The sequence below is a fragment of the Excalfactoria chinensis genome, chromosome 6, assembly GCF_039878825.1.
Source record: "Excalfactoria chinensis isolate bCotChi1 chromosome 6, bCotChi1.hap2, whole genome shotgun sequence".
In the NCBI taxonomy this organism is placed as follows: domain Eukaryota; kingdom Metazoa; phylum Chordata; class Aves; order Galliformes; family Phasianidae; genus Excalfactoria; species Excalfactoria chinensis.
This window is the reverse complement of record NC_092830.1, coordinates 15,533,179-15,556,254: the sequence shown is the minus strand read 5'-3', so window position 1 is coordinate 15,556,254 and position 23,076 is coordinate 15,533,179. Positions and strand designations below refer to the sequence as shown.

The following is a 23,076-nucleotide window of genomic DNA, read 5'->3' as shown; positions in this document are numbered from 1 at the left end:
TAAGATGTTTAGTATTGGTTCTGGTGAGCTGTAAAGTGGTGCAGGGAAGTAGGCTAGGAATTACAGCAAGGCTTGTGCTTGAGGTCTGCTCTCAGTTCTGTCAGTTTGGCATTTGGGGAAGATACTAGATTTCTGAGACTCACATTACACATCTGTACAGCATAAATACATTGAATTTCTGAAGGTAAACTGAAGTTGAAGCTAACAGTTCCAGAATATAAGCAGAAAAAATTCTTAAGCAAATAAGAGCTTAGTGGTACTAATGCTTTTTCAGCTGAACACTTTGAAACATCATTTTCCTTGAAAAAAATTCGTAATAAAAATATTGTAAAGCAGAATCACAGAACCATTGAGGAAAGGACCTTAGGAGGTCACCAAGTCCCACCTCCTGCTCCAAGCAGGACCGGAACTGAGTTCAGATCTGGTTTTCTAGGGCTCTCTCTAGGCAGGCTTTGAAAACTTCCAACCATGGATGGAAATTCCACAAGCTGTACTTCATACTGAAGAAAAGTACTCTTATGAAATGAGAAAAAAAATTTCACTTGGTCTTCCATTACTACTTCCTTATCAGAGCAAATGAGGAATTTATAAAATAGTGTGGTTTTAACCTAGTAGTCTTCTCTCTGCCTTATCTACAAATCAATTTGTGGAGGGCTGAAAACCAGACGTTATTTTCTCTCTCAAGAGGAATGCTCATACTATTTGTTTCCAAGCTAAGCACTTAATTATGCTTCATCAGGAGTTCTGCTGCAAGTGAAGCAAGTAACAAATTGTTAGTAAATAGAATTCAAATTTAGACAAATGCAATAGCTATATTCAGTCTACCTCAAAGAAAGTGATAAGTCTCCCAGTGGCTTTCACACTATTTGAGTAATGGAATCATAGAATAATCAAGGTTAGAAGAGACTGCTAAAATCATCTAGTCCAACCACCAACCCATCACCACCATAACCCCGAAACCATGTCACTCAGAGTCTGATCTGTTGTGTGCAGTGTTTAAGTGTAAATTGTGCATGTTCAGGATGAGCTGTATTATTAATATGCAGGTTTATAGTAACAGAAGAATAAGTCTGGGAGATACTTTGGGAGACTGTCTCATAGAATCACAGAATCTCAGAGGTTGGAAGGGTCCTCAGGAGATCGAGTCCAACAACAACTCTGCTAGAGAAGGTACTCTATAATAGGTTGCACAAGTAGGTATTCAGACAGGACTTGAATATCTTCATATAAGGAGACTCCACTGCCCATTTGGGCACCCCATCCCAGTGCTCTGTTGCCTTTACCATAAAGAAGTTCTTCTGCATGTCTGTATGGAACTTTGTATGTTCAGGATTTAAGCTGTTACTTCTTGCCCTATTGCTATGCACCACTAAGAAGAGTCTGGCCTCATCCATTTGCCTCCCACTTCCCTTTAGATATTTATAAACATTCCTCAGATCCCCCTTTCCCCAGTCTGAACAGATCCATGTTACTCAGCCTTTCCTCATGGAGGAGGTGATATATGCTTTATAGAGCCACCCTTTTGTGGCCCTCCACTGGACCCTTCTACAAGATCCCTGTCTTTTTTGAACTGGGGAGCCCAGAACTGGACGTGGTATTCTAAATATGGTTCCAGGCAGGATTACCTATGATAACCCTGTTTATTTGGTATTTCCCCTCCCTCCCTGCCCTCCCACCCTGGCACACACACAAAAAGAGCTTAAACTTATACCAGTAATAAAGACTGGGCCACAGTAATAATGGCTTAGGGATGCCACATAAGGAAGAGTTTGGTTTTGGATGGTCTTCCAGAGTTAGGAAAATGCAGTATCAAGCATTCTGATAGACAGGAAATGGACAGAGACCCACTAGATATTTCTGTTTTATTTTTCACCAATTGCTCCATTCCTCTTCTTTTGGTATTTTAGGGTTTGTTATTTCTTTTTGAAGCAATGTCTTTATCAAACAACAGCCACAGCCTCAAACCCAGTGCCTGGGAGCACTCTCTCCAGGCAGAGCTGTGGGAATCCCCCTACGGATGTGCAGCTGACCAAGTCCTTGCCACCCTGATAAATAGTTTGAAGGCATGACATGCACTGAGTTTGCAGGATTCCCAAAACTGAGAGCAATGAGTATCTTTTGATGTTTCAGACTATAAAGCACTGTAAATGTCCAGAGATAAAGTGAATGTTACTTACTTACAGTTCACCAGACTTAAGTTACAAGATATCTGCAAGTCTTCATAGTAGAAGTAGAAAAGATCTTAGAAAATGTATCCAGCTAATCTCACAGCCTGAGAAAATTGGCAGGGCTGAGTTCAAGTATATGAGAAGAAGATTAAGCAACCCACAGTAAATTTAGTGATGTATTTGGCTCTAATGTCAGGGCTTTTTGTAATATAGTCTTCCACTATAAAAATAAATGTCAAGGGGCTTGTGAATTTTCATTTGGTCGGTCAGTTAGTTTTAAATTGAGACTTCTAAGCTAAAAAACAAAAAGGTGAAATCTTTGTCTTTGTAAAGATGGCAGCCTATTCCCCACTGACATCCCAGCCAGCCCTTGGTACCCAAGGAAAGGAAAGCTGTGGGCCCCTTGAATTTTGAGAATGTTTGATTGCCTTTTCCAACAGTAAAGCACAAAAAAATGAGATTAGTATTTAGGGCATGAGAGCTACCCATTGGGCCAGAGTTGCTGAGCCAGCTGTGCTCCCAGGAATTGCTCTGCTTGAGCGCAGGAGGGACAGCTTTGGGGCAGGGCAATCCAGCACACCAGGCTTCAGGTTGAGGAGAAAGGACTGTGCTCAGCTTGATGCTGATCTATTCCACAGCCTGCATGAAACCACAAAAACAAATCTGTGTGAACTGTGCCAGTCACAGCAATTTCCTGCTAATCCCATTGACTTGAATGTATCTTCTCAAAGTACTTTAGTTCTGCAGGATGTGCTTTGCAGATCAGTGTTGCCAAAGGAGAAGTTCTCATTGGATTCATTGATTTGAATCATGCCTTACATATTATTCAGAGATAAAACACAGCGCACACACACACAAAAGACTAATATTTTTTCTCATTAAGCATATATGTATGGTGGTATGTCTGTACTTCTATGAGTTTGCACTCTATTAAGTGTACCTCTATTAGTACAAAGCAAAATTTGATACATTCTGTATCTCAGAGAGGTATGGGTAAGATGAGTTCATTTAAGACACTGAAACACAAAATTAGTTTAGAGAAAATGCAAGTATCCTTGTGTGCTACTAAAGATTAAAAGTGCTGCATTTTTTGTGTACGTTCTAATTACAACAGGTTTTGCAAATGTAAGCAAATTCATGGTGACAAATTGCAGTCAGCAATGCTCCCAAGTTAAGTCGTTTCTAAAATGAAGTCCACAGTTTCTACCACTAAACATCACAGAAACTATTTAAAGAATAATTAGTTCTTACCTAGTGAAAAAACAGACGTTTGCTAAATCCCATTTCAGTTTCCAAGCAGACCTTTTTGGAAAGGATATCAGACAAACTGCAGATAGAGCTGACTACAGCTGACCTTTTCAGTGAGAACTACCCAGCCTCCTAGAGCCCCACCATCCCTTCAGATAGAAATCTGAAGCAGTGCGTGTATTTCCGCTGGTATGGTACGCTGTTAACTTTTACAGCAACCAAAAAAGAGTATGCATCTTTATGGTGTTTGTAACAAGCAGAATTAAGGGAGGATGTAAAATCTCAAAGTTGTTACACAATTTCTTTGTTATGCAGGAAAAACTCCATAAAACACTCCATTTCAAAATCTGTTTTGCATTAGGCAATCGCATGAAAAGAAAATAAAAATACCGCATGATTTATTGATGCGCATTTTGTCCAAATCAGATTACATTATCTCTTTTCTGTTTCCAAATCTAAGTACAAAAATGCAAAACAGCATCCCTTTTGTCACAGGATTTGCAAAGCAACTTTCATTTTTGACAGTGATAGAGAAGCTAAGCATCAAAATCTAAGCTTTTAAGTATGTCTAATGTTCAAATTAAGAAATCAATTACCATCCAAAGCTAAGGTGGCAAATGATGTCTCTCTAGTAAAGCTCTGATCTCACTGTTGATATTCCCTTCTTGAAAACAATTTTTTCAGAGATTTGAACATAACTAGTGAACACCAGGTCACCCCCTATAGATCTGTTCTCAAATTTAGAGAAAATAAGGGAAGTGCTTATGTTTCTGCATTCAGAGGCTAGACCATAAAACACTGTGTGTGTGTGTGTGTGTGTTAGATACCTGCAGCAAAGAACTAATTTTTTACTACCTGCTCCTTACGTAGGATTTGAAAATTAACTTTGGTCTGTAGAAACAGACAGGCACTGAGATCCAACCTGGGTGCTGTGTGTGCACATTGGCCATGCATGTTGGAGACAGGGCAGCACAAGAATTCAGTGCTGGGAGCTGCGGGGCCGGGTGCCTCTGTGAGGGGCTGAAGAGGCTTGGCTCAGCTGGCCCCACAGGACGCATGCTGAGAGAGGATACGGTTGCAGTCTATTAATACATCCTGAGATAAACACCAGGGAGGGAGATGAGCTATTTCAGTGGAGGACAATGTTGGCATGAGAACAAATGACTGTGAAGGGGCCACGAGTTACATTTACCCTGGAAGCTGGAAGATTTTGAGTTATGAGAGGAGTTAAGTTTTGGAGCAGCTTCCCTCAAGAGCAGCAAAATGCTGAATCTCTTCCCAACTAAAACTCAGTTGGTTTACGCAAGGCACTGCATGATATGGCTGCCTGTAACTGGAGGAGGATGGGTGCAGCAGATGCCTGGCAGTCCTGCAGCCCTTTTCTCACTACTGGCTAGTTGGCCTGTGGTGGGATATGCTCTGTAGGAAGTAGTTTCATTCCCTGGTTCACAGAGAAATTGAAGGCTTTGCTAGTGAAATCTTAATATATGGGAAAGTCTATGTGCCCAGGGTGTGCAATTTAAGTAAACTAATATTTCTACAGGAATCTGATTTGTTTTCAATTCATGGAATTTTGTGGGTGTGTCTTCAACTACTAAGTGTTCTTGAATCTCCAGTGCACAAACTGTAAGAATACCTGTGAAATACATAATGCATTTCTGCTCCAACTCTGACACATCTGACTGAGACCATCAATGTGAGCTGTACCTTGGACATGTTGATAATTGAGGGATGTTTTTCATCCATTTGACTCCCTGTGCAGCAGGGCAGCCATCTCCCACAGCTCAGCACTACGTCATTGTGAAGCACACTTAGGAGTTGGAATTCTAAACCCTTGTTAAGCAACATATGCTGTTATACAATCTATCTCTATATATTGCTGTAGCACGCTAAACTAAGTATATTAAACAAAGAAGTATATGAACCAAAGTATTTTTTTATCTCATAGTAAGGAAAATTTCATATGTTTTCCTCAAGATAATTGCCTTACTGAACATATATTTAAATAATGTGAAGTAAAAATATTTTCAGATGCCACACCTAGGTCTGCAAATGTAGTTTAAAACTCCACAGCTGTCATTAGAATTAATGAAAGATATACAGCTAAATTCCATGAAGAAAACAATTCAGTCCATGAATAGCAGCAGTTGGAAAATGCTCAGTTAAAGCTCATTTGACATTAGACTTGATTTCACACCGACCTCGCTCAGCTGGCAAATGCTTTTCTGCCTGTGTTTTGGCTTATATGTGTTTGATATCCCCAACGACCACGAGCTGTAGTTAATTCTATGCAGATTAATTCTGCTGAAAGTCACACATTAAGAGGGTAGGAGGTTAAAGCCATAGTAAAACAGATGACAGTAATGTCCACATCTGTATTTCTAGAATATTGGCAGCACTTGAATTTCCTTGGGATGCTACATAGATATATTGTTGGAGCTGTGGAAGTTTAAGCCAGAAACACAAATACATCCAGCTGAAACTCGAGAGCATGTGGCTTAAATCCTCAGGGGAAAAAAACAACAACAAAAAAAAAACCCTGCAGATCAGTAAGTGCTTTTAGTGCACACAGGTTTATGTCTCTTTTCTATGGAAATAAGTATTGCCAGCTTTGCCACTACAAAATAAAAAAAAAGTTCTTGGAATCTAAGACCATCACATCTTGCCAAGTATAGCAAACCACTTCTATGAGACAAGGGATGTTTTGCACCAGGTTCACTTGGAACTTGTGTTACTGCAACACCAATTCAAAGTTCCCATCCAGTGTAACAATTTCTTCTCCTTTAGCATATGTAACTTGTTATATTTTTTTATTAAGTGCCATTGCAAAAATGGCTATACGATGTGCTGCTTGAAAATTTAATTTACACAGTCTCTGTGATGGAAAATCATATAGTAACCATTTTTAAACTTTCCAAATTCTACTTATTCATGTGCCTAGGTGAGTATCCTTTATAATGCTTATTAGACAAATGAAATAGGTTGTTTTTTTTCCCATCCACATTGTGATAAAGAAAAGATTAAAAGAACACATGGCTACCAGGGCTCTATGTCAAGACATTTCTTCAGTGTTATTCTAAAGAACTGTTCTAGCCAAATTTTGTGCCAGTAAATGAAGGAACGTTGAACATTTGCACAAGAATTTATCCAGAATGCTGTATATTCCTTACCTGTGGGCAGTCTTTGATGTAGTGTCCCTTGTTAAAGCAGAGGTGGCACAGGTAGTTGGGAGGTGGCCTCTTGCTGGGTTTTCTGGCTTCTGAAGAAAGGGACAGGTCAGAAAAATGCTCAGTGAGGGAGCTTAACCCATCCACTATGTTGTTAAGAGAGCCATAAGGAGATGCACTCTTATATAGACTGCTGCTCAGAGCCTGCAAAAGAAAAGAAAATTTCACATGAAATGCAACACTGTTCCTAGACTGATCTGGGTAGGGGAAGGACAAAATTAGCATTTTAAAAATGTGGGATTTTTTTCATTAAGAATGTGGCTGTGCATTTGAGGGGAGTAAAACAGCGGTAATCATTAAAGATGTTTCTTGAAGGCAGGATGATAGAGCTGATCATTCCACTGCCAGGAGCCTACTGAGCCATGGTTCACTTATCCACAGCCTTACCACTAAGCAGTGATTTCTTTCTTGCATTTCATTGTTCCATAGTCATGTTCTAGTTAAAACATGTAGGCAAAAAGCTGAAAAAACAAAGCAGAGAATGGACCATTTCTGTGACCAGAACTATTTATAAGAACAATACTGAAGTTGAGGAAAGGAAAAGAACATGAAGAAAGACACAAAGTAATTTTTAATTTCCAGTCCAGTTAACATGACAGTCAACATAGAGTTCTGTGTTCAATCAATAACAAGAAACATTCAGACCAATAGCTGTCTTGGATTTTTAAGGGTTACTTAAACATTTTCTAATAAATGGTAAAGACCTAGTTTTTGTACTTAGTAAGATCTTCACTCACTCAATCTGCAGATGACAATCCTTTCCACTCTGAAGTGATGGGACCCATTTCACAGGGCACTGAAGACATACAGAAATTGGTTGAGATAACTTGCAAATAAATTTGAAATGGAATTACATTTATCTCAGAGGTCTCAAAAATTCAGTATATCTGTACAGTGAGTGTGCTTTCTTTGTAACAGACACTTACTGAAAGAACCTTTTGGAAGCCCTAGTCACAACTCACTGGTCAGATGTGGCTTATTGAGTCTCACTAGCCCTCTTACAAAGGTGAAGCTGATGCATAACAGTGAGATCAATCCACTGGGCCACAGAGTGGGAGTCCAGAGCCCTGGACTTTGCCTTGACCTTCCCATTCAAGTTTCCAAGTCATTCCAAGTTTCTCTGCCCTTTTTAGTCTGGGACATGGTATAGCAGGTTTTCTGTTTACAAAACAGTGAGTGATCTCACGGAGGAATTAAGCTTCTGGACATCATTTCATTGTAGCAGAGTGATGATGTAGTTCTGTGCTGGTTGAAGACATTCTATCTGCTGAGGGGAGAGTCAGCCACTTTGTTTTGGGGGTTAAGCCTGTATATTTCAAAAGGAAAAGCTATTGGAAGAACTAATGAAAAGATTTTAGCTGCTTTAGTCATCAAGTAAGCAAAGATACCTCCAACAGTCACTGGATTTTTTTTTTCTAAGATTTATTGGACACTGGTGAAATTCTTGGCATCAAACTGCTAAAAGGAAGAGGAAGTACTATGGATGCCAAAATACTATTAATTAAGGGTCTTCAAAAAGTTCTTGTCTCCCTAGGAGCCACTTTCTATAACATACACTTGGAAAATACGAAATCTTTCTTTTTAAGAGTCTCTCTTGCCAAGAGATTCTTAACCTACTTCACATGCATTAAATCCATCAGTACCTTAGAAAATCCCCTATTACCTGACTTTTACAGAAATGTCTATATACCCACAGAATATGTGAAATACCAAATTCTTTACCTTTTTCAGAAATGTGTAACAGAATGTACAACTTCTGACCATAAAGAGGCTTCTGGTTCTGACCCCGGAGCTAACCCAGTGCCAAAACTTGCCTAGCTGCTGCCTTAATTGGGTTTTGAATGGGACAGATGGCTCACAAAGGTGACTATTTTCTTTTCTATGTATCTTTCACACTGAGCTATTACAACCACTGTAAGGGGGCTGTTGAGCACTGTGACTGATTGTTAATTCTCTCCAACACCAGCGCTTCTGGGTATCTTTCAGGACAATGGGAGAACTGACAGGTTGTAAAGACCACCGTTTTGTCTCCTCTATCAGCAAATCTTTACAAACCATGGCATCCAGGAGCACTGTGAAAGGCCAGGACTCCATCAGATCAATGGCCTTACTAATACAAAATCATAATCTTACCAGACACACGTGGCTCTATGGCCTAAGCTCAGCTCTGGCTGAGAAAGTGACCACCTAGCTCTGCTGGTGGGGCATTGGTGTAATATTTGCTAAAGGTGGACATACAAAATTTCACCATGAAACACTGTCGTCACCTTGAAGCCCAGGGTTAAGACAAGGAAAAGCCACAAGTATAACAACCAGCAGATGGCAACAGAAGAGAAGATGGATACTGCCAACTTCACTGAAGCTCCAAAGAATAATTTTTTTCATTAAGGAACATTTCTAGGAAATCCCAAGGTGCTCTGTCCCATCTAGTACAGAGTCAGGCAAAATACTTCAGTGGTTCCTGCCAATTTGACCTGGAAAATGGTCTGACATTAGTTTAACTCTGAGTCAATAAGAAAAGCACATCAGTTTGGCACTTGAAAGATATCACAAAGAGCATCAGTGCAAACAGTGCTGCATCCTGTCCCCCACTGTGCAAATCTCCAGTCCTTCAAGAGAAAAAGCCATGCCAAAAAGCTCAGTTATAAAGTAAGGGTGGTAGTGAGAAAATTCATCCTGGGCCCTGGAATGAAACAGCAAAAGCCCAGGAATATGTGGTGAAGATGATGGATCCAAATGGTGCTGTAGGTGATTTTGTCTTTGTAGAGGACGAGGGATGAATGAATGTTGCTAAGGTACATAAACCAGCATTTTTTGCCTGGGACATTTTATGTAGCAAATCAGCAGTTCAGCCCTTGCTGAGTTTTTGCTCTGCTGCAAAATAGAGTTTCGAGAAGAATTTTGAACAAAAACTTTGAACCAGCTTCACAAAATGTCCAGGGGAAGATCAGGGTGACAAGCAGAATGCCAATGATTTAAAAAGATGACAAGAGAAACAGAAAGGAAAAAGGAATTACATTCTGACTCATTTTGACTTCGAGCATACTGGTATACATCTGCAAAGTGCCAAGGAGACTGCTCCTCTGTTGGATTCCACCAAGAGCAGTGATTACTTTGTGTTCAGAGTATGCCCTAGCAAAGTCAGCCTGCCTTAAACTGAGGCACTCAAACCACAAATAATAATTCCCACCAGGATTCTCATTTTGAGCTACAGTAGTGTTTGAGCTTGGCAGTGAAAGGGTTAGTGCTCCTTAGGATCCCAAGACACACAGCATGTCCTAATTACAAGGCTCATCAGATCAGCTGCAATGAATTCAGAATTTCCTTATTTTGATATGCTGAGAGAGCAAGGAAACTACCTAAGATTTGTTTGGTGGGAAGATCTGGTTGATAATTTAAGTTTGGTTGGTTTTGTTGTTTGTTTGTTGTTTTTCTCACTGTGAATCTTGTTGATTTAGCTGAATAGGAATCAAACTGAAAATCTGGTGGTCTGTTTTTAGAAGGTAACCTCTCTCCTTGGAAGGTCTTCGAGTTCTGTTGGCGGTGCTGGGAAGTAAGGCTTTCTTTGTTATTTATTTGTTAAGAGTATGCAATCAGTAAGGTTATGGTATGGTCATTAGTGATAGAGGCAGCTATTGTCTTGTATGGTTTCTTTGCTTTTGTTGTCAGTTGGGTAACTTATGTGACTTCCACTATTCAGCTAATCTCTAAGGAATTCCTGGTTCTGTGAAAGATCTGGCAAATGCTCTTGATTCTATCACCTAGTCCTCACCTTTCTGAGACAGCTTTGAGGATTAATGTGCCAATGGGCAAGTAATGAAACACTGGAATAGAATTTCTATTTTCAACTTTTTTTAGTGATATCATGTTAGAAATAATATTGTACTCTTTGGAAAGTGACAATGGGTGACATGCTGTAACAGATGGATGATAACCTTTCCTTTCTTTTCCAAATTCTTTCTGGTACATCTATGGTTTTACTTGTTAGTAAACTGGGGTTAGAGAACATAAAAACTGTAATAGTATTTCAATTATGATAACATTTAATTTTACCCAGAGGCAGTAGGATTACCTATTTTTCAGTACTCTAATTTACAGTTAATATTAATAAGTGATAACAACCTGTTTATGTGGGAACAGAAGCTTGTTATTAGGATTTATATAGGAGTTGTGAGGCAAAGATTTTAGATGTGGATCTAAGTATGTAGAGGCATGTCTGGGAAACTGAGTGGAATTCTGTTTGTGGCTCCTGGATCCTGAAAACAGGCTGAGCAGATCCAGTCATTGATTACCTGCACCTGAAACAACCTGTGCTGGTGGAAGTGTTCAAAAGGTTGTATCTAGTCAATACATTTGTTTGGTGCCCTTGGAGTAGTTTGGATTTGTTTTTGTTTCAGCATTACACTTCAAAGGCCTCTTAGCCTTGCTCCCGTGTTTAAAAAACAAACAAAAAAACAACAACTCAACCCAAAACTACACTGGTATCCACTGTCTCATCAGTGAAGAGAGGAAAGGGAGAGAAGTAATTATATTGGGCAAATAAGTACAAATAAAAAGCAACTTTTGCTCCCTTTGAAGTTGATTAATGTTTAAGCCTGAAAGCAATAGCTAAAACTGGATAGGAGGAGCCATGTAATTCCCATAAACTGCTGGGTCCTGCACAAGGTATCTATTCTCTCACATATCCTTTGTTTCTGTCAAAGAATGTATCACTGATGTTTGCAGACACATCTGTTCCACCTTAGCAAGATAACTTCCTTTGGATGTGGCATTGTTATTGTGACTATTTTGCCTGAAATACGGTGATTTAATACTTTTTATTTTTCTGAAGTAACAACCCACTACTAGAATATCCTTCCTGATTTACAGCTGTTTAATAGCATCTTCAAGGACTTGTGGAAAAATTTATTTGAGCTGTAAGTTGGTATAACTTGTGATAGTGGTTTTCTCCACATTCTTATTAATTGTACATAATGAAGGGGGAGCCTGTAAGATTCTAATGTTCCTATATTAACATTAGTTCTTCTACAGCAAGAGATGGTCTGTAATTGAAAAGCAATGACCAAGGAATTTTTGATGACTTGTTTTTGCTTTGGTATTTTGCCAGCATACTAAAGAAAACTGGAAGTAGAGTAGCCTCAGCTTCCAGAGTTAGTTTTAAGTCAGTAAGCACCATGGCTGCTTGAAGTTTGTTGAAAAAAGGAGTTGGGTTGCCCTGTCATAAGAGTGAAAAAGTAAGGGTTTTCATGTACTGTAAATTATAAACATTCTCTAGTCTGTGAAGTGTCTGTGATGATAACCAGATGAGCTATGCTAATTATTAGCACTGAACTGAAATGTCAAAAGGTGCTGAAGTTGTTTATCAGCTTGGATTTTCATGAAGATAAGAACTGAGTGCATCCCTGTGTTGTGTCATGCATAAAACAGGAGACAAGTCGTTGCCCTCACTAGGTTGATATTTTTATGTGAGGGGGGGAAGTTTGAAACAATCAAAACAGTAATTCAGTGGCTTGTATGTGCAAATATATGAAACTTCATCTGTCCTTCATCTGTTTTCCCTGATAGTCATGGAAAGGTTGTTCCTGATGTGAGACTTATCTGTGAAGGTTGTACAGAGGTACCTGAAAACAAGCAAGTCTGGAGAACAGCACCTCAAATGCATGACCTCTTTGTGTTACAATTATTTGATTTTTATTTTTTTATTACTGCAGAAAACAGTGAACACAGTATCCACCTTTATGGCCAATCCAAAAGCCTTCTAAAAATAGGATTAATTGAAAAAGCTGTCTTAAATTTAGTTGTACTTGAATTAACCAGAAGAAATCAAGAGCATTCATTACCAAGGATGAACTGGAAAACCTCAGAAACTGCTTCTGTATGGCTTATACCTACTGTAGTTCTTCTACCAATTGTAGACACTTTCACAGAGAATAGTTTATGTGGTACCTTAGTGCAACTTTGTCATTGAACAAGAGCAAGCAAAGCTCATCTCTTGTAGAAGAAAACACTTGACTGGAGGAATAGAAAAGACCACAGCTTCTGTAGTCTTTAGGCTGACTTTAAGAAAATGAAATACTCAGGTTCCTCACTTAATATAGGTAAGCATGTATTAGCCAAGGATATCTTAATTCATCCTTCTTCCATAGGGGGATTTTGATAAACACTTCCTTGTATTAAATTGCTAACACTAATGCCTGCTTGTAAATATTCTCAAATTGAGGATGCTTTCATGGAAGTGTTATCTTAGAGAGATAGCAGTAAATGTGGCATGACTTCATAGTAGCTGTGAAGCAAGGTGGTAGGGCAGCCAATCTTGAATCTAGTGCCTTGATCTACCTAATCTAGTTATTATAGAGCTGTCAGCTTTCTTGGCTGTGGCTTCTCAGGTTGTAACTGATACCACCTCTGTAATTGCATAACAGCATATGGCTGCAGCGTGCTTCTCTTATGGCTTATGTATCTTTATTTCATGGAGGGGTTGAAGAACATGTGGCACTATCTCATCTCACTCAAAATCTGCTGATCTCTAGAGCCTTGAGCTAAAGCTTAGAAAGTCTGCCTATTCAAAACATTCACAGATCCATAGCTCTTAAAAAGCACAGCTGCCTGTCTGCTGGGTGGCGTGGAGGTAACAAAGCTGACAGCTACACTGCTCAATCACCTACTTCAGGTAGAGCTCTTGGCTCTCTGTTAGGAGTGTGATCATTCCTGCTTCAGGTCAGAGAAAGGCTTGGTGTAGATGTCAGTAGGAGCACTTGTACGGAGACCTCACAAACAGACTTTAATGGAAAAGTGAGAAAGGAGAGGCTAGGTTTCTTCTGGTCAGAGGTGCCCAGACTTGGAGAAACACTCTAAATCTTGTACCAAACTCTGCAGGAATCCTTTTCATCAGCTGAAGGCGAAACGACTGCCCACCTATGTTAAAGCTCTAACACACAAGCAGTATATTAGGGATAAGGGAGACCATTCATGCTGCAAATTGCTTTAACACATTCCCTCAGGAGCTCTTACTTCCCAGCTTGTCCCTGGGCTTCCTGCAGCTGGGTCCCCAGGTTGTGGAGCACTTATCTCTGACCTCCACAGAACCAGTGGGTAGGGAGCACCTCACCAGGCACCCTGATCCCTGCCCCAACTCATGCTGCTGCAAAGCAAGTACATTTTGGGAGTGTTGGCATGGAGTTTTGGGGCTTAGTGGAGGTTATAAAGCATGAAGTGAGGGGAGAAACGGATGGACGGATTTTGACCCCTGCACTTTAATACCCACAGCCACATTCTATTAACATCTCTGTTTCCTGCAGGAAATCTTGTCTCAATCTGACCTACAGTTTGAAAAACAAGAGTCAGGTTTCCTTTCATTTGATGGGTCTTTTGACACTCCAAACATAAGAAAAATAACACCCGGAAATAGATATGTGCCTGTTTAAGACACACTTAGGAAAGCGTTTACCTCCTGCAAAGCTCTTATGTGATGAAAGGTTTTGTGAAGAAATGTTCATTTTGGGTTAAATAGAACTTCAAGGCTGAGACACTTTTGTTTATATCATTTACATTCAGTAATGCCTTCTTGGCACAGAAACCTCTGCAATGGCTGCCAAAGTTTAAAAGAGGCAAAACTAAGGTCTCTGTCAGAGGTAGAAACAATACATCATCTGCCCAGAATGGGCCCCCTTGCAATGTGCTTAGGGCCTCAGTTCCTGCACTCATGAGGAGACAGAAACTTTTATTAAATTGAGTATACTGAAGAAAATAAATCATTTCCATCTATTAAATGACAGGCTGGAATTTCGTCTTGTGACTCCAGCTTTTGGATAGTTTTATCTTCAGCCATGCTCCAAATCAGTTGTGATACAGCATAAATTCAAGTGTGACCTGAGCAAGTCAACTTAAAACTTCACAGTCTACTTCAGATGAATTATAACAACTGAGTAACCTTGTTTCAAAGTAGAATGAAGGGTTTTGTTTTTTTTTTTTTCCAGGTTGGGTGTGCTAGAGGAATTAATGTACTGTTCTATTAATTTCAGTTGTAATGCATGTTGGAGAAAGATGAATGTAAGAACACTTCTATGTTTCAAGGATGGCTGATGCTCAAACTCTGTTCTCCTACAAATCCCTGTCAATCCCTCTTTTCAAGATACAACTCTTGTACAATAGGTTATTTGCACCCCATTCAACTGCAGGTATCCTCAGCCCTTACGAATACATGTGTGTAGGTGTCTGGCAGGCTGGCTTAGTGCAAAGAAATGCAGACTCCTCCTCCCAAACTTTTCCTACTCCTCTGCTACAAACTCAAACAAGTTTAGAAATCTGTGGCTCCAAGGTTGGCAAGAGAAGCCTATGGAAGGAAGATAATCCCCAAAAACTGTTTGTTTAGTTGACAGTTAGCTGGATGAGGTGTAAATACAGATGGCCAGATTCCTGAGATCCTTCTAGAGCGTTGCACTTCTGCTCATTCAAAAGAGACACCAAATCCTGCCTTATGTTTGAAGCAGGTGTGGGTGGTCTTCTTATATAATGGGAACATAAACATCTGTTTTGGATATCGGAGCAAGAGCCATGGACCACATAAAATTTCTGTGGACCATGTGGGTATTTGCTTATCATCAAACTAAATCTTAAGAGACAGAAAGTGTATTTCCTAAGATGCAGGTTTGGGAAGACCATTCAGCAGTTCTCAGTGGGTACAAAAGTATCAAGAAAGAGACCTACAGGATGTTTCTTAAATACCTCCTGTTCTAAGTACTGGACTCATTTGCTCACAACAAAACCCATAACAGAGAGTAATGGGTTAGGCTTGTGATATATTAAGAGCTTGGTAACTTAAAATCCACCAAAACTCAAAACAACTCTGCTGGCTTGGCTAGTCAGCAAGTGGCATAGATAAAAGCCAGTCCTCTTAACTTTTCAGAAGTGAATCTCTCTGTAATTTTAGGTTCTGTTTTTTGTAGATCACAGATTGTTTGCAACATTTCCTGCAGGTCATTTTTTATTCCCAGGAAAAAAAAACAAAAACAAAAAACTGATCTGTGCTGTGACACTTATGAAATACTGTCTGTCTGAGTTATGTCAGAATTGTTGAGAGATTTGAACAGCTTTGTAAAACTTAATCAGCTCCTTTGCTCCATTATAACTTCTCTGGAACCTAGACAGAATTCAAAGTAAACCACAATGAAGTGAAGACTGAGATCTTTCCATTTAATTTAATCATTTCATTGTGGTTTTCTAAAAGAGGGGAAAAGGCAATACAAGAGAGCAGCAAAATGGGCATTGGGCAGCTGGCAAATTCCCTGGGTTAAGGAAACTGAGGAGAGGTGTAAGCACCAGCAGTTACATTTCACCAGACCATGTGGAAGCTTTCAGGTGATACCCGCTATTGCTTTTTAGGAGCATTTATAGCTACATTTATATATATATTTATATATATAGTTGTGTTTAAGGAAAAAAAAAACAAACATCTGCTTTCCTTTATATGCAAATCATCTTAACAATTATGAATGATTAGCTTTGCAATATCTGTGCCTGGATCTTTGTGCATCTGTGTTGAGTAAGAATTTAATTGACCCACTTAAACTTGGAATTAAAAAACTTCTCTTTGACAGTCACTAGGTGAAGGATTAAGGCAATTATATGAACTATTCTGAACTTTTTAACTTGAAAACCAGCACCACTGCTAAAAGTTACTTGCTATCCTGAAGTCCCACAAAATCCCATAAACAAAATATTGGAAGTTGAGTTACCTTGGCTTTTGAATAAAATCATAGTTTTGTACACTTTTTCTATTCACTTAATAATTTTCTTAAGTAAACACGTAGGCAAATCTGACTTGAGCAAGTCTTATGGTTTGTACGGTTCATTGGAAGAGGATCTTCCTTTTATTTTCTGAGTAAGTCTATGTCTACAGAGTAAAAGAGGAAGGGATGAGAAACATTACCCTACAAATTTAATCAGCCCTTCGTTTCGGTGCTTTGGCATAGGAGACACTGCAAAATAACTGAAAACTTCACTTACAAAATAGAATTTCAGTAAGATTTTTGTATGTATTTGCCTCTGACTGTTTGGGTGGGTTTTTTGTTTTTCTTTTTTTCTCTTCCCCTTTATGTATTTCCTGGCAAGTTTTTCAAGACATGGATTTATTTCTGAGACAAAAAGTGCCTATGCTGTTTTCATTTAGTAGTTTGCACATAACAATATCTCAAGGGATTTCTAAGATTTGGCTGTGATTTCCTATTAACTGAGAAGATTTCATATAATTGCTTTATTATCAATGACTAGCTTAAAAAGATAATAATAATTGTTAGTAAACAAGAAGGCCTATGTGACTGCTCTGCACAACCTGATTTATGTTTAGCATTCCATTAATGGTTTAGCTCTTGACAGTTTTTCAGCCTTTGATACAGTGCTATGTGGCCAAGTAGTTCTGGTTTCAAGAAGTAAAAGCCCAACTGTAAGTCACATCTGAGCTAGTTAACACTTCAAGGCAGAGCAGACATGCTACAAAGCTGCAGCTGAGTTGATTTCAGGTGTGAGAATGTTCAGGGGGTAATGGAAGAAGCTCTAGCTGCTGGACTGACTTCAGCACATCACTAGCAGGTTGCTCCCTGTGAGGCTTCTGCTGTCCTTGTGTTGTTTTTCCTCAGGATTCCTTACCTGAGCAATTCTGCTGGGATTGTTTGTGGTTTAATATAAAGAAAAATAAATACAAATTCTAAATCTTATAAAAAGTTAAAATCCACAACTAGAAGATACAAATGGAAGAGGCTGATAGGTACAATTGCTTGGCTATCTCATCTCTTGGACAGAATGTAGATCTTACTTTCAGATTCCACTTTGTATAAAACCTTTATGGATCTTGCTTATATATTTCCTGCTGGTTTTAGTTCTCCTCCCTATCCTGAGTAAAAGTGTGTTTTCCAAAGACAGAAGCAGCAAAGCAGGAGACTGTGGTTGTAGTAGGAACAGGGGGAAAAAAAACAACAAACCACTTCTGGACTTGAAATCTATCTTAGTACTCACCTGAACTTTGAATTTTATAGCACGTACCAAACTGGAGTTGAAAATACAGTAGTTGCATTCTGGGCTCAAAGCCTCAGATCTAACAGCTGGGGGTGTGAAATCTGCACGTTCTGTGCTGAGGCAGTGCTTTCTAAATGGTTTCGGAGACAGCTGCAGAGGAGGACAGAGGCTGATGTACTAAAGACTCCAAAAGTCTGCTGGCTCAGAAGTCCAGCTTTTGCTGCAATCCCTTGCAAGAATTCATGCAAGGAAGAAATGCTTAAAAAATACCGGTGTATGCTGTGGGGCATGCATATAGAAGTATAAGAGTTTTAGAAGTTCAAATTATATGCGTACACTGACAGCAAAAGCTTGCAGGGAACTTTTCAACTTTAAGTGTTACTTGTTTGGATTTTTGCTTAACCTATGTAAAGCATTTCTTAGGAGCGATGGTTCAAAAAACAACAATTATTTTGGCTTGATTGCTTCAGTTATCTTTCAGCATTGTGCTGTTTTTTCTTACTTCTTTGCAGTCAAAAGTATGACTAGGAAGGAGAAGGGAACACATGTTGGTTTTGTCTTTATTTTCTTTCCTTTTAAATACTTCTTGCAAAACCACAGAAAAGCCTTTGCACCTGGGGAGGAGACAGAAGGGACAATGCATCTGAACTGCCAATTAACTTCTTGAAAAGCTGTCTGAAAGGAGCTGACTGTGACTTTATGTAGTCGCAGGATATCTGTGAGGTTCAGCCAGTTTGAGTCAGAAAGCAGAAGTGCCCCCAATGCAAGAATTGCTGAGCTACTGCCTTCCCAATAAAACTGATAGAAGGATGAGGCCAATGAGATGTTGCACTTGCACAGAACGATAGAACCTCAGAGTATCCTGAGTTGGAATGGATCCATAATGATCAGGTCCAACTCTTATGGTTTCACTGGAGGTGATAAAAAACACTGAGAAAAATAAAGATAAGGACATCAATGAAATCATAATCACTACTACTAGAGGATTTTTTTTTTATTCAAGAGGAGTTTGGAACAGGAGTTTGTGAGATGTTTAATTATTCTGTAAAACAGCATATTTTTTTTTCTCAAATATGTGACATTCACAGTACTGTAACTTATTTGAATTGCTTATGTCAGGCTGATAAAGATTTTAAGATAATGCACTGAAGATGCAGTTGCTAGATCTTACTTGTAGACTTAGTTCTTTGTATGTATGCTTTAAGAAATTAAATAATTATTTCTCTCTTTAAATTTAAAAATAAAGAGCCAGATATCTAAGCTTGGGTAATAGTACCATCTATGACTCTAGTTGAGATGGCTGGCTGAGGCCCTCAATCAGCCTGCCTCACTGCCTTTCTCCATGTAAGACAACCACACAGCAGGAATGGTCCTGTGAGGAGTATTTGATACTTTGTGGTGTTGCCCACTGTCTGACTGTGCTAAGGTCTGATCCTACTTTCGTTGGAAGAATAATAAATACAGGAACCAAACTGCTTTTAAGGAATTTATTTTTAACATGACTTCATGACCTGTACTGCTCCGCACTTAAGAAGGCTTAAATAAGAGGAGATATCTGTTGTTGTTTAGTCTGCAGCAGGGAAACAAGGAATCCTGCCTGAGCACAATAAGCACTGTGTGACCACAGATACGCTCTGTGGTATGGTGACCAAGGATAGACCAGAGAACAGGGGCAATCAGAAGTGTTGCAGAGCTTACAGTGATTTCTGCTAGTCCCTGTGTCTTCCGTATTTGCCCTAGAATCTCTCTGGCTACAAGCAGCTTCTCACAAGGTGTTTTGTCTCTATTTTTTTGTTCGTGGCTACTCTAAGAGATCTGACAGTTAATTTAATAGGACAGAGGTCTGATATTTTATGGTGATCTCCCACCCTCTCAGTAGCAGGAGAATACAGAGAAATCTTTTTTTAAATCGTGCCATTACCCTTCAAATTAACCCCACCTAGGATAAAGAACTTTGCAAAGTATCAAGGTGGTGTATATGCCCAGAAGTCCATGAAAGACAGACGGTAAACAGGACTGCCTGATATAAACTCTGTTTTCAGTAGAAATGTCAGCTTCCTTCCATAAATGTTCCAGTTCTAGCAAGTGTTTGGGGTTTGGTTGGTTGGGTTTTTTTTGGGGGGAGGGGATGGAGGGAATGGTCTTAAACATTTGCATGTGTGTGAGCGACAATGACATATATAACCTTTCTTCTCTGGGAGGCTGCCTGATAAGCAGCACTGATCCCAGTGCTTCTGTTCCACTCGGGTTTGAGGGGTTTTTTGCCATACTAAACTTTCTTTATTTTTTATTCTTTTTTCTTCCTCCAAATTCTCAAATTTTCCTTTCTTCCTTTGTGATCTATACCTTAATGCGACCAACTGAACTAGCTCGTGTTTTCCTCATTCCCAATTAGTTCCCCTCTTGACAGTAAGGAATGGGTCTGGAAGTCCCTGAGTCAAAAGCATGAACTACTTCTCAAAAACAGTGATTATTTTCTAATTCAAAACATGCAGTTATTTTTGCTCAAGTACGAAATGCTTTAGATCTGGAAAGCGGCTGCTGTAGAGGCTTCTGGAAGGAATTCCCCCTCTTGGAAAGACGTTGAATATATTGTACGTGGGCAAAGAATTCATTAGGACTCAGGCTCCCTCTCATGTAAATATTGGCCGGTGCTGGAATTAGCACTCTGTGTCCAAAGGAACACATTTCATTATATTATGGTAACTATGAGTTATTTGTGGCTGGCTCCTCTTGATTGAAGTCAGCACTGGTTTAGTAAGAAGCCGACTGTGAGAATAGGAAAATGCCATAGGACCCTATTGCACCATTATTCTGGGTTTCTCAATCATACCACTCAGTGACACAAAGCCACAGTTACCTGGCTGTGTCTCAAATGCCTTTAGTCCCATGTGGCCAGTCCCACAACAAAGCCTCAGATATTTGGCTCTGACGGATGGCGTTAGAATGAGGGTGGAGTTCAGTTCAATAGCCAATTTAATGCACCTTAATGTTCTAACATGCTTTCTCTTCATATCTGAGACAGCAAATGCTGCAGTAAAGTTTTATTTAAAGCAGGTCTGCTTTTCAAAATGAGTCTTGCTTATGGAACAAAACATTCATTGTCACTTTACTGTTTAAACCTTTATTATTGCTTTTTTTTCTGGATACAATGGGCTTTTATGCCCCAAACAGCTGTGTTCATCATGTTTATTTAGAAGGCGTCCATTGTAGTGGAAAAAGTCTGGAGGACAAAAATCTTGGTGAAGTGCAAGACTATTCTGTGGGTGCTGGCTTTTTAAAATTTCCTTCTGTCCGGCTCTTTGGTCAGCATGCAAGTCACATACACAGGCACTGCCATGCAGACTTGCAAACTCAGTATAACAGCAGCTTCTTACAAGTGCTGTTTCTCATTGTAAGCAATCTCCTCCAGAAATTTTCAATTGCAAGGCAATATACAAGACACCTAACTATTTTATATCCTATGATCCTACCATTTCTCAATCTGCTGCTATTTTGGCCACTCATTAGGTCACTTTCCAAATATTGTGTACAGCTATGTGTCAATCACTGTCACAGCCCAGCTCCAGGCTAAGCCAATCCAGGACAAAACTGGGAGGAAAAAAAATGCCAGCCAAAGCAAGCACTGTGCAGCAAACAGTCAACGATTTAACTCTGGAAGGCTACGTGTCTTCCCAAGTTAGCATAAGCCCACTTAATGCACAAGTAGCACACAGCACTGTTGCTCCCCAAAATAGTTCTACACACTCAAAATACTTAGTTTATGCCGACTGGCACCTGCAAATAAACAGATGTTAGAATTTCAAGAACTAAGAGCATGACACTGTAGGAAACTCTTGGGTGGCTCCTGCCTAAAAGCAGCCTGACTTGATTTCTGGAAAGAGGAAAACATGTAGCATACAGACAGAACTTTGTCTATTGAGCAAGATCATCTCTAACACTTTCTAAACCCGCCAGTGGAAGCAGCTGTATAAGCAGGCAGCATTAGCTGGGGGAATTGAAACATTCTCCCCTCTTTCAGAGCATGCTTGGGTGCTGCTGTGTCCTGGGAGGTGGCTATGTCACAACCCCCCCTCCCCAAGCATGAGCTCAGGTCAATCCTGGAAGCAAAGACATGACCTGTGCAAGATCCCTTCCCTCAGAGGGTAAGGAGTTGTGAGGCCTAGGTGGCAGCTCCCTGCAGCAGGGTGCCTTGCCAATGAGTGGCCCAGGTCTGCCTGCTGCCTGCAGGGTGACCCAGGTAGGGCCTGGAGTGTTGGGGAGACAGTGCTCCAAAGGGAAGTGGTAAAGGGGTGTGAGGGGAAAAATGGAGAGAGTGTGACAAAAGGATTAACTCCTACTTGTGAAGAGTGTAAGTAGAAACAGGAAAATGAACTCAGGAGAAACTTCAGGAAAACTTCTGGAGGCTGTTTTGGGGGCTTCATGCATGTACCCTCCATCTGCTTTTGTGGGTGGTTCTTTGTTTTGGGTTGTTTCTTTGCCCTCTTTCTTCCCAGAAGAAAGAGCCACAGTAAGCACAGCATACACTGAGCGCACCAGCCCCAGGGCTGGGCAGCATCTCTCTGGGAAGGGGACCTACAACTGAACCTGGCTCTTGTGGCTACCTGGGGAACATAGAGCTCTTGCTTTGCATGGAGTAGCAAAATCTATCTGCTAACAGGGGCTATGGTATGCTGCCTGTCCCAGCAAAATTAATGTGCTGCAAAGGCTGTGTGTTCCTACATCAAGTATTCTGTGTTATGCTTGCTAAGTGTGCATCAGGCTGACTGGATTGTGAGTTATATGCTCACAAAAAATAGTTTGTTTTGAGACTGGATGTCTTTGCAAGATTCTTAAGCAAGAAATGATTTCTAATTAAGGAAAGAAGAATGTGTGTACAGCTTGAGCTCCTCACTGCTAACAGCTGTAATATGGTGACTGGTGGGGAATCTGAGATGTTTTCAATGAACAACCCTGTCACTGATGGATTAGAAATAGGTGTTTTAATGGGGAACACTCCTGAAGCCTGTGCTTGGAGGATGCAGAAACGTCCCACTCTGGGCAGTGCTCAGGAGGTTGGACACAGCACTCCAAACTTAGGGCCTGGACCATCTCCCCTACGAGGAGAGACTTAGGGAACTGTGTCTGTTTAGCCTTGAGAAAAGAAGGCTGAGAGGGGACTTGATCCAGGTTTATAAATACCTGAGGTGTGGGAGCTATAGTGGCGAGGCTGGTCTCTTTTCAGTAGTGCGTGGGGACAGGACTAGGGGCAATGGGCTGAAACTCCAGCATAGGAAGTTCCGCACGAATGTGCGCAAGAACTTCTTTACGGTGAGGGTGACGGAGCACTGGAACAGGCTGCCCAGGGAGGTGGTGGAGTCTCCTTCTCTGGAGATATTCAAGACCCGCCTGGACGCCTACCTGTGCGACGTGGTGTAGGGAGC

The 23,076-nt window shown here is 40.2% G+C and overlaps 1 protein-coding gene across 1 annotated transcript in view; it reads right to left on the bottom strand.

Annotated features, from left to right (window-relative positions):
• The window catches only part of ZCCHC24 (zinc finger CCHC-type containing 24), a 106,445-nt gene that overhangs the window by 82,179 nt on the left and 1,190 nt on the right, over positions 1 to 23,076 (bottom strand). The window contains exon 2 of the mRNA XM_072340244.1: positions 6,587 to 6,787. Within this exon, the coding sequence (XP_072196345.1) occupies positions 6,587 to 6,787 (201 nt within the window). The remainder of the gene's footprint in view (positions 1 to 6,586; positions 6,788 to 23,076) is intronic.